Source organism: Phyllostomus discolor, chromosome 7, assembly GCF_004126475.2.
Source record: "Phyllostomus discolor isolate MPI-MPIP mPhyDis1 chromosome 7, mPhyDis1.pri.v3, whole genome shotgun sequence".
NCBI classification, from domain to species: domain Eukaryota; kingdom Metazoa; phylum Chordata; class Mammalia; order Chiroptera; family Phyllostomidae; genus Phyllostomus; species Phyllostomus discolor.
The window spans coordinates 26480806-26497174 of NC_040909.2; the positions used below are offsets into that span (position 1 = coordinate 26480806).

The 16369-nt window shown below is 51.3% G+C and overlaps 1 protein-coding gene across 1 annotated transcript in view; it reads left to right on the forward strand.

Moving 5' to 3' along the window:
* TBC1D5 (TBC1 domain family member 5) overlaps positions 1 to 15845 on the forward strand; it is a 482939-nt gene extending 467094 nt beyond the window's left edge. Inside the window, exons 22-24 of the mRNA XM_028518682.2 lie at positions 8333 to 8412; positions 9234 to 9401; positions 12579 to 15845. Of these exons, the coding sequence (XP_028374483.1) occupies positions 8333 to 8412; positions 9234 to 9401; positions 12579 to 12881 (551 nt within the window). The 3' untranslated portion in view covers positions 12882 to 15845. The remainder of the gene's footprint in view (positions 1 to 8332; positions 8413 to 9233; positions 9402 to 12578) is intronic.
* Positions 15846 to 16369: the final 524 nt, after the last annotated feature.

Here is a 16369-nt window from a genome sequence, read left to right on the forward strand (position 1 = left end):
AATTTTGGTAGCAGTCCTCTGCAGAAGTATCCAGGGAGAAATGAAGATTCTGATTCAGTGGGTCTGATGTGGGGCCTGGAGTTCTGCATTTCAGCAGCCCCCAGGTGACCTGATGCTACTGGCCCATCACAGACAGACTAGGAGCAGCAAGGAACAACAGAACTTAAAATTATTTGGGCACAATTCAATGTATTCCTAACCCCACACTTAAAGCACATGCACAGCTAAAGTCTGTGGGCAGAGAACTCACACCTGCCCCGGAGCTCTGATGTGGCCTTCAACCTGAAATTCAGTTCTTTTTTGGTCTTTCTGTACTTGCTCTATTCTAGTTGCAGTCCCCCCGTCACCCTGGTTTTATTATCAGAAGCCTTGGAACAGCTGGTCAGCGTCTTCCTTGTACCCACCCTACACCTGTTTAGCAAAACTTAGCAAAGCAGACACCGACTTCTCTTTTTCCAGGCTAAGACACCACAGGGTGAAGGCATCACATGACCTCAGTGCAGACCAGCGTTTTCCATCATTTTGTTTTCATTTTCTGGCTCTCTCCCATTTCCCCACATGCTCTTCCACAGCAAGAGCCCACATTTTTTAATCTTTATCTTAAACAGTCAGACGGCATGGCCTGTTTTCGTTTTCATCTCTCCGAACCAGGGTGCCTCCCCAAGCCCTCCAGTCCCCGTCCTCTCCAGTTAATGACCCACTAGACAAAAGATGGGGCCACCACAAGCGTCTCAAGCTGAGCTTAAGATCTTGTGGGTCAGGCGGGGAGAAGCCCGAGTAAAGAAGGTCAAGGGCCATTTTTTAGTCCCAGTTGAGGAGTGGCACTGAACTTTCACTAGATCCTTATATCAGCAAAATGTTTATGGCCTGAAATTCTCTCTTACACACAAATATATATATATATATACACACACACACACACACACACACATATACACACACCCCCATCCATCTTAAACCCAGGTCAGAGGCTCTCATTTGACTAGATGATTTTACTGTGAGAAGTCATGCTCCATTACCCCGGTTGGCAGGGTGGTAAACCCTGTGAGAATACAGAGATCAGTGAAGGTTTGGACCTCTGTGGTAACTACACCCAATTTACTTAAGAGAACTGTTTGTTGGCCTGAAGACTCTTCTTTTTTTTATTATTATTAATTTGAGAGAAAGAGAAGAAGGTTGAAAGAGATTTGTTGTTCCTCATATTTATGCATTCATTGGTTGATTCTTGTATGTGCCCTGACTGGAGATCGAACCTGCAACCTTGGCGTATCAGGACGACACTCTAACCAATTGAGCTACCTGGCCAGGGCCAGAAGACTTCATAAGAGTAATGCACGCATTTGCCTAGCCTCCTTTGGACTGTCCTAAGTGATGCTTCTTTCCCAGTGCTGAGTTTAGGATTCTCAGCCATTCTGACAGCTGAATACAAAACAGGACCCTTGGTTATATTTTTTGTGTAATCTGCTCTTTGCTTTTTAAGAAGAAAACTGAGCACGAAGTACCTGACTCAGTGCTTGGCTCTCCATATGCTCAGTACTGTGGCTCATTTCATGAACGTTGTTTCCCCCTGCCTCCCCCTAGACTCCTCAATCACCGTGACCATGACGGCTAACAATGACCGTGTTAGTATCCCTTCATTCTTCATCTGAGAAATATCTCACCTACATCTGCTTCTCAGGAGATAAAAATCAGCCCTGATGCTGCTGGGAAAGCCTCACATTGGTCATTCGGCCAATACTTGCTATGCACCTGCTCTCTGATATGCAAAACAGGGCTGGGAGAAGTAGGTAGAGGGCAGGGTGAAGGGGAAGAGTAGTGATCTGACACGGAACTCAATGTGTTTGAGGGAGGTGAGTAAAACTTCAAAGCAGGGAGAGAGCAAAAGAGAATATCTCCTCAGAAATACTGAAAGTGACACATAGCTTCACATGAAGCAAACCAAGGTCCTCGCAGAGCCCCGGTGATCTCAGAAACTGGTGGGACAGGCGGGGCTCCAAAGTAATCGGGGTACAGTGAGCAGAGCCCCACCACATTTGGAGCCAAATGACTTCGGGACCAGGATTTGCCACATAGACCTGTGCAGTTTCAGGAAACATTTAGTCTCTGAGCCTCAGCTGTGCGTTATGGTTCCAAGAGTGAAGACGAGAGTCCCACAGTACGTGTTGGAGTGGGCCAACAGTAGATGCTCTCAGAGGGAGGACTGTTAATGGGAAGCTGATCCTTGAGTGCAGTTTTAAGACGGGGGGATGTGACATTCTGAGGAGAAGAGGGCTGTCTAGAAGGGAGTGGCATTTGCATGGACAGACAGAGGTGCACACCATGTATTAAAGGGTGAACTTGATGCCTACAGTCTTCTCGTAAGCCTGCCTTCTCTGTGAACAGAAATCCCAATGGTCCAGCCAAAGTGAAAAGTGACAAGTGATAGGTCTGTCCCCTCCCCTTGACTAGTGGCCACCTCTTCAACCACTACCACTCTGGCCACGCATGTGACCCGAGGTCAGCTCTACAGGTGGTCCCTCTGTTTTGTAACAGCCTACGTATTTCTTTAGAGTCTGGGAGTGTCCTTCTGTGAGGTTGACAGAGGTCAGGATAACTAAATCTCTCCCCCAGGGATGCGAGAACCTCCGACAGCAGAATCCACGTATCTGGGTATTTAAGGTATTGAAGAAGGGAAAACATGTAGTGAGCGGTAATTGTCATAGTGAGACAGTGTGTCAGAAGTGGGCTGCTCGGATTATCTCAGGTGACCCTCCAAAACAACCCTCGGAGACAGGTGTTACTCCCATCTTCCTGACACACAGGTCACTGCACAAAGTCATCAAAGCCTGAGCTGTTTGACGCTAGTGCCAGTGCCCCCGAAGGTCTGGTCGAAATGACTGGGCAGTCTGTTTTGCACGTAGGTGCCTTCCTGTTCCTGGCTGACCACCAAATAAAGGGCACTACCATCTCAAGGTGATCGAGATGCTGTGCCTCTTCACACCTCCGGCCCCTCCCTCACTGCCATACACATCACCGTGGAAGGAGGCTCCGGATGCAGGTGATCAGGAAGGAATTTAATCCTAACTCTGCCACTTACAGTCATGAGACCACAAATAACAGACCTGGCATTTCTGAGCCTGGCTGCCTTCTTCTGTGTGAGGATGGTGGTCCTAATCTAGAATGGTCATTGGGATGATCAGATGAAGCAGTGTGGCCATGTGGAAATGAAAGAGGCTGGGTCCTGAGCTTCTGCAGTGGGCGAGGTGCTGCGCTCATGTGGTATTCTTCACAGTAGCCCTGTGAGGAAGGTCCTGTTGTTACCCATCAGGCAGCACAAGGAGGTTAAGCAACTGGGCCAATTCCATCACCACCAGTGATGGGTGTCAGGTCTGTTTTGGTCACCTTTCCACTGCCTTCCTAATGAATATAGGCTTATGTTAACCTTCTGTACCAGCCACTGAAATGAAAACACTTTTATCCTAGTTTTGAGGAAAATCGGGTTTTTAAGAAATTGAAACAGTTTGTGTGCCATTCCCATTACCCTTAGAGTTAGAGAGCTATTTTTTGTGGCAATGACATTTCATTAAAACTAGTGGAGTCACTATGGGATCATGTCGATGAGGCTGTTGTGTAGTTTGCACAGAAGTGGTTAATGGTCGTGTGAGGCTTTCCCCCTTGGTCTCGGTGCTCCAGCATTGGTAATATATGGTACTTAATAGAAGGGGATTGTAAAAAACACAGTCTTCCTGCTACACAGAAACAAAAAGACACTTTATATCATATTATTTCACTTTTTTCTATAAAGAAAAATGTGCATTATGTTGGAAATTTAAACATTTCACATTTCTGCCTTCAATATTTTAAAGCATGAAATGGCATCATTATGTTCTATTTTTACATGCGACTTACTTAAAGCAGACCTTTTACTGAGAGGTTATATATTAACAGAATGTTCATAATTGCTACCTTAAATCACCGTGTAGTGGAACTGGGTAGACAAAGGGTTTATACAGACAGTACTTCGTAAAATGAGATTTCTTATATTCGAAACAGTTAACAGCCCCTGAAGACACCTTTTGTTTTCATTTGTATTGCTATACTCTGGATTTCTTACAGTGAAACTAGTCAGCTTAGTTGATTATAGCAGAGGTTTTTCCTTAAAATTAAATGAACATTTTATGTGTATGTGGGTTTTCAGGGAAATGGTCCTGCTTTTCATCAGATTCTAAAAGGTGATCTTTGACCCCATCCAAAAACTAAGGTCTAAGAATTTCTGGCTGAGGGTACCGTGCTGATGATACCAAGGTTCTGGGTGTGGGTGGCACACAGGCCTGGGCCCTGAATGACAGTCTCCACGCAGGAGAGGATTGGTGGGGCTGCCTCAGCCCCGCTCATTAGAGGAGCTGAATGGTTTTCATCCTGTGTAACAGGCAGGTTGGCTGCTGCACTATGTCCAGCAGTGTTGCTGCCAAATTCACATCCGCCTGGAACCCATGAATGTGACCTTGTTTGGAAGCAGAGCCTTTATAGATGTAACCAAGCTGAGACGAGGCCATACTGGGTTTTGGTAGGCCCTAATCCAGGGATAGGTGTCCTTCTCTAAAGGGGGAAGTTGGTCTCAGACACTTAGGGAGAACCCATGTGATGATGGAGACAAATCCAAGGACACCAAGGGTTGTGGACAACCTCCAAAAGCTGGGAAGGGCCAACACCTTGACTTTGGACTTAACAGCTTCACAAATGTGTTTGTGAATACATTTTCCTTACTTTCAACCACCCAGTTTGTAGTACCTTGAAAACGTAAAATAGCTGCTAATAACAGAAATGGGAAAAAAAAACAGTAAATAAAGGAACGAGTAGGTTATTTTTTTCTTAAATAAAAGAAGCCCTGAAGTAGACATTCTGAGCAGGTGTAACAGCTCTAAGATGGGCCCAGTGCCCCAGGCCCCTTCTGGCTTTCTGCCCACGTTCCCAAAGCTGTGACCTTCATCTGCATGTTCGCAAGATGACTTGTGGAGGTCCTGCCAGCACTTGAGACAGCAAAAGTGGGGAGAGTACAGGCCCAAAAAGGTGCAAACTGAGTCAGTCCCGCATGAGGATCTTTCCAGTAACTTTATACAGGGACTTCTCTTACACCTCATTGGCCAAAGCTGCGTCACATGACCGACCTTGACTGAAAGGGAAGGTGTGCACAGTGCTGCCCTGCATAAAATCTGGGATGTGTTGGTGAGGAAGGGGTGGGGGGTGGAGGTGCGGCAGCCCACCAGCAGCCCTGCCACCTCTGTAGACCCAAGAGACAGTGCAGTCATGAGGATCTAGGCTTGTTGGCGGCTCGTGCCCATGCCCTTACCGAGTGAGCACACGGGGAGGGTGGCTGTTAGAGCAAGGAGCATTATTCCCACTTAGCCTACAATGAAAGACAAGCCTCGTTCCGTTTTCCCAGTACACTCATACCTTCTGCCTTCTCCACCCCTCCCCTTTCAGCTGGCTCCTGCAGGCATCAGCACTGGGCCGGCTCACAGCAAACAGGGCACCCAGGCTAGGGAGGATAGGGCTTCTTGGTTCATGGGATTGTTGGGCAACGTGGCCAGTGTGGTTTTGGAAGATCTCAGGTGGACACTGACACTGCTGTGGTGGAATAATAAATCTGCGTACCTCAACTCAGGTGTGTAGAAGTCTTGTTCTGAAGTTCCCTCCCCACTGATGCCAGTCCAAGGCTTAAACTTGCCAACTAAAGGCTGCTCGATTTCTTACAGGTTAACCACCCCATCCAAACAGATGCCCACAGAGCCTCTCTACTCTGTCTCCTCTCCTTGCCAGGATGGTGTCCAGATTCCGGGATGGGGTTTTAGGAAGGCCTCTGGGTGCTTCTGGGTCCTTGCTGGCCCCTAAGGAGAGCTCTGCTCCTGCATGCTTCTGGGCTTTTGTCCCCACTGGAGCCACATGCTGCCCCATAGACCTGTAGCCTCTGACCCTAAATGCCTGTGGTCCTTGCTGCTGACTCTGGGGCCCACCATTACATCGGGGGCAGGAGCTAGGCAGTTTAGCCGAACGCTTTGTCTTCCACGGCAGACTGTCCAGGGGGCAGGCGGGAGACATCACATGTGGTTTTTTTCAGGTTTCCTCTTTTCCTGGCCCCCTGGCTCACCGGGTATAGCCTCCAGAGGCCTCCCCTCCTTTAGTTCCTTGGACCCAGGAGGGCTTCCATGCTTCCTACAGACATGCTAAGTGTTCCTGCATCCACTGGGTGAGCTTCCTTCCAGGGGCTGGGAGCTGGTCGTCTGCTGGCCCTGCTGACACAGCAGGCACTGGGAAATCCGTCCCACCTCCAGCCCAAGGGGCAGAACCTACTGCTTTACCCAACTGCCCAGCTGCTGTGCGCCCTGCTGCCCCAGGCTGCCCCGGGCTGAGGCCACAGCAGTCACAGAACAGAAGTAACCCCTCTCCGTCCACTAAAAGACCTACACACTGTTTCTTGCTAATTTTCTGCAGTTGGTTGTCATTAATGTCTTGTTGAGTGGATTTTGTGTTGTGTGTGTGTGTGTTTTATTGAGAGAGAACAAATTGTCACAGGCTTTTACAGAAACCAAAAACATTCACTCTCTAATTATATCTATTATTCCTCTCCCATTCATCTCTCTCTCTCGTTTTGGAGCAGGCCTTTCTATTAGTCAGAAACAACAGTCACATTTTCTGAATAAATAAAAGCTGCTGTCTTTCTGCTCAGTGTGTAAGGGACCTGTCGGCACGGTGCACAGACTTGCTCTCAGTGAAGAGCCGAAGAAGTCTTCGAGCTGGACTCATAATCGATGGTATCAGTCCTCGCCTTGCCTCTTACTGGAAATGCTGTTTGGAAATATTTAGAATAGCAGTGTTTTGAAATGCAAGTTCCAGGAGTGTTTTTCCATGTTTGTTCATTCATTCAGTTAGTCAGTAAATATTCATTGTGTCCTTGAAATGCACCAGCAATTATTCTGAAGACTGGAAGCTTATGTCCTATTGGGGCAGAAGGACAACAAATAAACTGGCAAATGTGGTAATGTGAGATGGTGACAAGTGCTTATTATCAATATAGTGGAAAAGAGGATTCAGTGGAGACTGGAGGGTGACTTGGGCTACTTTAGTGTGGGTGGGCAGGAAGACTGCTCGGAGGAAGCAGCACTGGGAGCAGTGAATTGAGCAAAGAGAAGGAGCCGGTCTGCATGGATCTGGGGACATGGCCTCCAGGCCAAGGGAGCAGTGTGCTGGCTCTGCCTCTCCCACTGGCGGCAGAAAGCAAGCAAGGAGTGATACATAGCTCTGGTGGCCCTGGGGGGCACAGGTGGAATTCAGGGGGCCAGAGGAAAGAGTGGGACAGTTTCATGAGTGCATGGCGAAGAATGTGGCCTATGAGACCTGATAAATGGGGAGTTTTTTAAGGGCACAAAAAATAAGAACCCAGATGTTAATGGAGGGTGAGCCTGTTTGTTAGAGTGATTCTCAAATTGGCACATGTATCAGTATCTTTTTAAAGTGTGTTTTAGTTGCCCCTCACACTCATTCCACATAGCCCCAGGGGAGAGGGCTCGTGCTCCTCCCTCTGAGCAGGATTCCTGAGAGCCTCGTCACCAGTAGGGCTGTGTGCGTCCACCGGCAGGCGGGGGAGGGGGAGGTTGAGGCCCTCAGACCGTGTTTAACCTGTCGGCGGGCAGCGTGGTGTGACACTGAGCACGATGGATGGGCAGAGCTGGCCGGCGCATCCCTCAGATCAGGTCAGGACAAGAGGACCTCCGGGTCCGGAAACCGCTCCTGTGAAGGCCCAGGGCCGCGTCAAGCGGACTCCGTAGGCGTCACTGCCTGATGGCAGCCTGTGGTGCCCCAAGTTTGTCCCCTTATCTCCACCACTCTGTGGAACTGACGCTGTGCTCACTGTTTCAGTCCTTAAAGACAGTGTCTCTGGTAGTTTCAGTCACCTGGGAGCAGCTGGTCTGTGGAGAATGAGGCGAACCAGCGTCACAGAACTAGGAGGCAGAGCGGGAGGCCCAGGCTGAACCCCTCCTCCTGGGGGTTGTCGGGGGCCCCAGGCTATTCCCCACATGATAGGTCAGCGAGAGTTGCCTGGTCTCTCTGTGGAAGGGAAGACACATCTGTCATTACAAGAACACATTTTGTGTGATGTTGGCGGGAAGGCCGTGCAACAGCCAGCTCGCGCTCCCCTCTGCTGCACCCAGCACCTGCCCCGTCTGCGGTTTGGCAGAGCACCCTCGCTGGGAATAGTTGCTGTGAAATCTGGCAGAAAAATTCCCAAGGTTGTCTCAAGTTACAGTGCGGCAGCAGATAAGTTATACTCAAAATGTCATTCTTGTATTTTCAGTAAACATTCAAGATGTGATATTACAAGAAAATTTGGAAAAAGAAGATCAAATTCTGGTTTCCCTGGCAGGGCTGAAGCAGGTACATCCCGTGATCTGACCCTGTGTCCCACCTGCCCCTGTTAGTGCCCGCTGGGGAGGGCACCCTAGGGCAAGGACGACCCTGACACTAGAGCCCAGCCCCTCAGCCCCTCAGCCCCTCAGCCCCGGCCCTGCTGACTCTCCCCCCTCCTTGTGCCCTGGCTGTCTCTGGTGAACACGTCTCACTGGCCTGCAGCCCAAACTGCTTTTCCATTTCCCACCCTGCTCCTCCCTCTCTCCACACCCATATTCTGTTCGGTCCTTGCCTGCAGCTGGTGCTGTGTGGCCCAGCATCGTGTTCGGTGCCTCCACAGACACCGCTGCCCTTAGAGTACGCGTCGTGAACACAGCCTGCCACACGCTCCGGGCCCTCCAGGGCCACATTTCAGTGACCTTCATGACCCTTAAAGGGCGGCATGGAACAGGAATGTCAGAATGGCGTACTGCTCCCGAGTGTCTGCCTGTGGTATTAGCAGCTCAGCTGGGGTGCAGCGCTTTAGGAGCTGTTCACGGGGCTGTTCATGGGCCGCTCACGGGGCCGGCTGTGCAGGCAAATGGCACTTCCTGCCTTCATGGCCAAGGACGTGACACCCGTGTCTGACCCTGTGAGAACCTGGCTGCTGAGACTTAAATTTCCCTTGGTCATTAGTAAGTCAATGGCGTTTATCGATAGAGTTGGATTTTTCTCTGCTATTCCCTTCTTATGCTAATACATTGATATCTATACTATAAAAAATTGTCAGTGGCAAGTCTAGTTTAAATATATTAGAGATTTAGCTAGCATTTAAAAACAAACTCATTTATCTTTTTCCTTGAAAACAGATCAAAGACATTCTAAAAGGCTCCCTACGTTTCAACCAGAGCCAGCTGGAGGCCGAGGAGAACGAGCAGATCACCATCTCCGACGACCACTACTGCTCCAGCGGCCAGGGCCGGGGCCAGGGCCAGGGCCGGGGCCAGGGCGGCCAGACGCCTGGGGTCCCCACGCAGGTACTCGAGCTCTGATGAGCACTGTCACACTGATGGGGACGCAGTCCCATAAGTGCCTCAAAGTTACGAGTAACAAGCATCTCCTCAAGTCACTTCAGATATTACCGTGTGTGAACTCCCGCTGTAAAGCACCGCCAGTGGCCTGAGCCAGGGCTGCTGCGTGTCACTGTGCGGACTGTTTACTCCAGGCCCTGGGGCAGGCCCATTCACAGGGCTAATAACTAGACTAGTGTCTCCTGGAGTCTTGTGGTGCAGGACCTCCGACCTCCACGCCTTCACGTGGCAGCTCTGGCCTGAACCTCCCGCCCATCCCACTGTGCAGTGTGAGGAGGCCAGACCTCTGCCTCCGCCTCCGGCCCGTCCGCTGCAGCCGATGCCGCCGATGCCGCCTTTCCCCTTTAGCAGGGAAGGACTGTCTGTGCTCTCCTAACGTGTCTTGGGTGTAGCTCACTTGGCCGGAACCTTTTTGGCCTTCGTTGGGAAGGACTTCTCATTAATGTCCATCCTCGAAGGCAGAGAGGTCAGCAAATGTTTTCCGTAAAGGACTGGATAGTCAGTATTTTAGGATTAGCAGGCCACAAATGGTCTCTGTCATCTATTTGTTTTTGTGTCTGGGGTGTTGGTTTATTTATGTGTTTGTTGGTTGGTTGGTTTTTACAGCTCTTTAAAAATGCATAAGCCATCCGCAGCCTGAGAGCCATGCGAGCTGGATTTGGCCCACGGGCCGTATGTGCTGGCCCCAGCTCTCAGGCCTCAGCGTGGTGTGTCATTTGTTCTAACATAAAATCACAGAACTTTCCGGTGAGGAAAGATCAGAGAAACTCCTCATGCACTTAGTCCTGCCTGCTCGCTTTACCGGTGAGAAAACGAAGGCCAAAGAGGCACACAGCTCCCCAGACTGGATTCTGCGTCCCCTTGTCCCAGCGCAGCGCACTCCCGCGCCTGCCTGCCGCCTCGCTGGGCATTATCTGATGGGACGGGAAACCCCCCAAAATGTTCTTTTTAATAGTTTACAGAGTTTCATCTTGAAAAGTGAACATTAGCAAAATCTCATATAAGTCACTTTCTCAAAAACTACCACCCAGATGCTTATAAATTAATTTTTTATGATTTTTAAAAAAGCAAAATAATTTTTTTAAATGGGGATGTTTTTACTTTATGAGTACTGTTTAAGAAGAGTGGACCCTGTGTGGTCAAGTTCATCAAGCTTTAAAAAGAAGTTTTCATGGAACATTTTGAGCCATATTTTCAGCCACATGAATCCATTAAAATTGCATGTTTAACTTGATTAATTCCTTCTAATTCTCCCTCCCTGCACAGATGTTTAATTTTTCAGTTGACATTTATTTATTTAAATATCGTTGAGCCCCACCCATTTTTAATTGACAAGTTTATTGAAAAATTTAGCATGAGTCTTTTAGTTGAAGGTGTAAAAATACTACAGAAAGAGACCTTTTCAAACACACTAACGAATCTGCTGACTTTAGATACTTGCAGTTGTCAGGCCCACTTTTCATACTTGTGGGAACCTACCCGTTCCCCGCACAGGTGTTCACAGGTCACATGAACAGTGAGCAGGACAACAGTCATAGGAGCAGAGTGTCCCCACGTTGGCAGTAGGAGCTCACGCTGAGGTCCGGAACAGCCTTAGGTGCACCCCACGTGCATGCATGTGGGGGACAAGCCCCCCTCGGGTGCCCCTCCCAGCCTCCCCAAAGGCGGCACAGCCCCTGTTGGGTGCACCGAGCAGAGGGCAGTGATGGGGGTGAGAAAGGACAGGCTTTCTCTACCAAACTGCCCTAGCGCCATTTGTGACCGCATCCACTCCCACCAGAGTGCCGTGTGCTCTGCGTGACCTCTTCAGATTTGTGGGAATTACTGTGCTGAATCAAGAGCCTTAAGACCTGTTTTTTCAGTACCGAAGTCTTAAAGGCAAATCCCATTTTGGTCCTCCCGTTCAACGTTAAGGGTGGACGGATTGTCAGGGTCCCCCCGAGCCATTATTTGCTCACTCACCCCCGCCATGTCCCCCAGGAGGACATGAGACTCAGAGAGGGACATGTCAGCCAGGCCCAGATTTCCCTTAGAAGTGTTGCCGGCTACCTGTCCCAGGCTCTGCCCACAGCTCACAGGTGACCTTGGCCACACCAGTCTTGAGGACCCAGGGGAGCCCTTCCAGCCAAGGGGCTCCATACATCTCATTAGACGTAGACCCCTGCCCCAGTCCCTCCCCACAACGCGGGGACAGCAGGCAGGCCGGCGGGAGAGCAGGTGAGGGCAGCACGCAGAGTCACCTCAGCACGGGGGTGGGTGCTGTTTCCGCCAGGCCGGCATGGGAACATCTTTGCTTAGACTGTGGCTTTGCTGCCGTCCCAGGGGAGGCAGGAGTGTCTCTGGTCTTAACGCAGAACCTGTGCGGATGTTCATGAATGTCATCTTTAGTTAAAAAACTAAGCGCTAGTTATAATTGCTTAGACAGGAGGGAAATAATTGTGAAGCAATTCCATTACTCTGCTTTTTGGCATATACGTTGCAGTCACCATTCCTGGTTTCCATGTTGGGAGAACCTGCCAATTAACCACCACTCTCCAGGGTCCCCCAAGTGCACACCCAGGATGAGCTGGCCCTGAGATCTGGAGGAGAGGAAGTGCGCGTCCCCTCCCCACGGTCTCCTCTGAGCAAGTCGTAAACTCTCTCCCGATCTGGGGCTCACATTAGGGAGCCAGTCCTCTGCGACTCATGTCCACACATGTCATCTCTCCACATGGTGGCCACACACTAGGACCAGGATGCTGTCCTGTCCCCATTTCACAGATGAGGGGATTGAAGCCCCAGGAGGATGAGTGATTTGCACGGCGGGTGCCGCCTGAACCTGGGAGGGATTCTGTCTGCAGCCTGCTAGCTGGCTCCTGAGCCAGCCTGCCCCAACAACTTGCCAAGCAGGAGGTTTCCTTTGCTCCCCTGGGAAACCAGCATTCAGCCTCCAAGGGGCCGGCCTTGTGCCACTGGGAAGCACCTGGGCTTGGAAACAGGCAGAACTCGGCATCTTTCCACAGAAGAGCACAGGGCAGGCAGCCCAGTTTTTCATGGAGCATGCCCCACTCTCCGGGCCTCCACTCAGCTCTCATTTTCCTGGTGTCTTCTCTCACCCCCTGAACTTCTGACTGTACTTCACAGGCCTCGTCAGAAGCACCGGGGCACGCAGACAGAGGGAACACCGAGGACTTCATCCTGGTTTCCAAAGAAGATGAGGGAGGCGGCGCCAGGGCATCCTTCTCCAGCCAGGCCCAGCCTCTCCGCACTCTCAGGAGCACGTCTGGGAAAGGTGAGGCCCTGGCCCGCTCCCCGCTGGCCTTCTCCGACCCCCTGATGGGCCCGGCCTCCGCGTCCTCCAGCAACCCCAGCTCCAGCCCCGACGACGACAGCAGCAGCAACAGCAAGGACTCCGGCTTCACCATCGTGAGCCCCCTGGACATCTGACCACAGTGCCCAGGCCACCCCCCTCCCCCCAGCAGCCTGTGCGCCCTGCTGAGTCTCCCCCAAGTGGGGACGCCTCTGAAACCAGCACCACTTTCCCAGCATGCATGTGGCACCGGAACAGCCCACAGAACCCTTGAGAGAAGAGCAAATGGCCACCAGGCACACAGACTGCTGGTCAGCAAAGTGCAGACAGGCTTTCTGGGGCCTCCCCCAACCTGCTGCACCCTCGCTCCGAGGGGGAGCTGGGGAGCTGCAGTAGGTGCCCAGGACCACACCACCCGGAAAGCCCAGACCTCGGTTACAGTGACTTTTCCTCTGTCCTCTGCTCCCCAACCGAGAAGGTGTGGCAGTGCCATCAGTGTTATCCAGAAGAAGAAAGAACAGTTGGTTTCAATTCTTCCTCCCTCAGAGCATCAGGCGCTGCCGGGACACTGATTGATACCCAGAACACTTTCTGGAAATCTGTGTGCCCGCCGGTGTCGTTTCTCCCTCGGGAAGTCACACGGCAAAGCCAAATGCCGTGGGAAGGACCAGTGGGTTCCGGGCTGGAAAGACACCATGTGTTACTGACCTCTCAGAACGTTACAGTGATCCCCCGACGCGGCTCTAAACCTAGGGCTCATTCAGGTGTGATGGGGTTTAGACTCCTCATTGGTAAATAATTTCCAAGCCTCAGGCCAGATCACTCTGGTTATCACTGCCCCCCTTAAACAATCCTGTTTCATCTTTTAGCATCTTTCACGCCAGAGAACAAGGTCCCTTTAAGCACACCTTGCCCTGGGGTGGCTGGTTCTTTGGGCTGCTCCTCTGTGGACCGCGAGTCCAATGGGCAGCAGGAGCCTGCACGGCAGCCGGTACTGAACAGCTGCCTGCGGGAGGGCGGGCACCCTTACGTCCCTGCCACCGCTGACTGCGACTTCTCTACAGACAAATGTGACAATGACAGGGCCCCCCACTTCTCCAAGGAGGTGGTGAGGACTCGAGAGGGGCTTCTGGTGAGCTCTGTAGTTTGTTCTTGAAACTCCAGCAAGGAAATCCCTCAATGTGCAAGGCGAGGACAGCCCCGCCTGTGTGGAGGTGTGCACGTTAGCTCCGGCTCCTGGCGCTGAGTGGCGGGCTCCACACCCTGCTGGGGTGGCTCCCTGAGGTGGCTGCTGCCACGTGTATGCCCCTTGATGGTACTTCATGAGCTCCCAAGGTCCCCTGAGTGAGTGGCCTTGCAGCTGCACAGCTGTCATTATTTTCTCTCAAAGGCTTGGGAGGGTGCCAGTGTCTTCAGCTCCAGAAGTGGGGAGCTGTTCTCGCCAGGGCTCCAGGACAAAGACTGGGCAGGGCCGTGGAATCGACCGTCCCCTGGCGGCTGAGCCACAGTCATCTGCTCGCTTTCAGCATCACTTTGCCCTGAGAGCTGGAGTCCGGGCAGCAGAGTGTCGCGGGCCCCATGGTAGCTGCCAGACACCCGCCCACCAACACGCTCTCAGCTCCTTCCCCCCATAACGGTCTCTGTGACCTCCCAGCCCTGCCCACACGCGGGGGTGGGTCGTTCGTTCTGTGCTTCCGAGTTGGTGCCACCTGGACCCAGTGGGTCACTCAGAGGTGTTGCTTCTGTGGCCCCCAACAGCTGCCCACTCCTCAGAGGGGAGACACCCACGGGGGTGGGTGCAGACACAGCCGCCCTCGATCCCCATAGGTTTGTGGGGTATGCGAATGGAATTATTGTCTTACCTTTTTTTAAGTGATGTGTTTTTATTTTTCATAATTGAGCATTATTTGCATTTTTATTAGTTACAGTGCTATTAAAGAATTTATGTTGCTTTTTATTACTCTATCAGGTACTTATGTTTAATGGCACATTTTTTACATGCTGAATATATGAAACCTTTTTTTCTTCAAAAATGTGGTAATCATTGGAACCTCTTGTGTTTTGATTATTAGCAGTTAAAGTTTATATACATAAAGCCTATATTAATTTTCATTATCTCCTCTTTTATACTTATCCCTGTGTTCATGCATTCCTCTCAGATCAGTTTGGGAATTTGAGTTAAATTATATGTATACATTACATATGAGAATTACAGATTAGAGAAAGAAAATCATTTGACTTTGCCTTACCTTGCGTGTATGCCAAGGGGTCACATAAAACTTGAAAACATCTCATTATACGGATAATTCTTCCAAGGATGACCTCCTGCTGACGGTCACTGCTGACTGCAGTCTGGCCGGAAGAACTGTCACTCTGGAGTGAACGTGACTAACAGTAAACCAGGACCTCCCATGATTCGCCCGCCCTGCATACGACTGAGCTGACTCCTGTCATCCTCCCTTTGGGGTTGGATTGTTCGCCATCACCAGGGACGAGGTGATGAGTGATTAGAAAATTCTGTGACAGTTCTGGTGTCCCCTAATGACAGCCTGCCAGAGTTGACCCAAATGTATCCTTTTTATTTCTATTTTACTGTTTCTTTAAGAAGCTCCCCGCAGGGGTCATTACCCAACAAGAGTGGATGGAGGACTTCCTCCCCCACTGGGGGTGGCTGCACCCCCCCTGCTCCCCCACCAATGTGCCCCCACCACCGCTGTGTGCAGAGCAGGGCGTGGTGAGGCCGTGGGGCGGGGGAGGCGGCCGGGCGGAGTTGAGGGGAGAAACTGGCGCGCAGGCTCCCTTCTCTCAGGCCAAAGCCGCCTCCTCAGTGTTCCCTTCAAAGGCTCTCCTTTTATAGTGTCAAAAAAATACGAAGTTCCTATACGCAGGCTTGAGACCACTTTGATGTAAAAGTTGCCATAATAATTTTTCTCACAATGGCACAATTCATTTGATTTATGGAATAGCCCGTCATGCCATTTATATCTATCGCTTGTTTCTCATTCATCTTGATGCTGTAACTCATATGATTTAAGAACTGACTTTCCTCTTGGCAAAGTGATCCCATTCAGTACGGTTATAATAAAAGACTAATGTGAAACCGAGAATGCAGCTTGACTTGTTCCAGGCGGGGGGTGGGGGCACAGGGTGCCGGCCTGGCCTCACCCGGAGGTGCCCAGGCTGTGCACAGCCAGGCAGGGCGGCACCCACACCTCCGCACGGGCCGTGGGGGCCCGGGCCTGACTCGAGCTCACCCCTAACTCTGCCATCCCACCCCCTTCCTGTCCAGCTGGGGCGAGTTGCCTGACCTCAGGCTGCAGTTTCTCCATCTGCAAAGGGGGGCTGATAGTAGTCACTTACCTCATCAGGTGTGCTGAGGATGACTCAGGGCTGCACCTTTAAAACACTGAGGACGGGGCCTGCCACGCGGTGACATGCAGGACAGGATCACGGAGGACACTTAGCTCTGACAGAGCCCCTGGAGGCCGTGTGCTCCCACCCCTTCCATCCACATCTGAGGCTTCTGCGTCAACCCCAGGGGCCCACCTGTGGCAGCTCCACTCAGCCTGCTGGTCCAAAAGGCCATTTAGAGGGTGGCCCCACCAGCTTGCCACCTCCTCCGCAC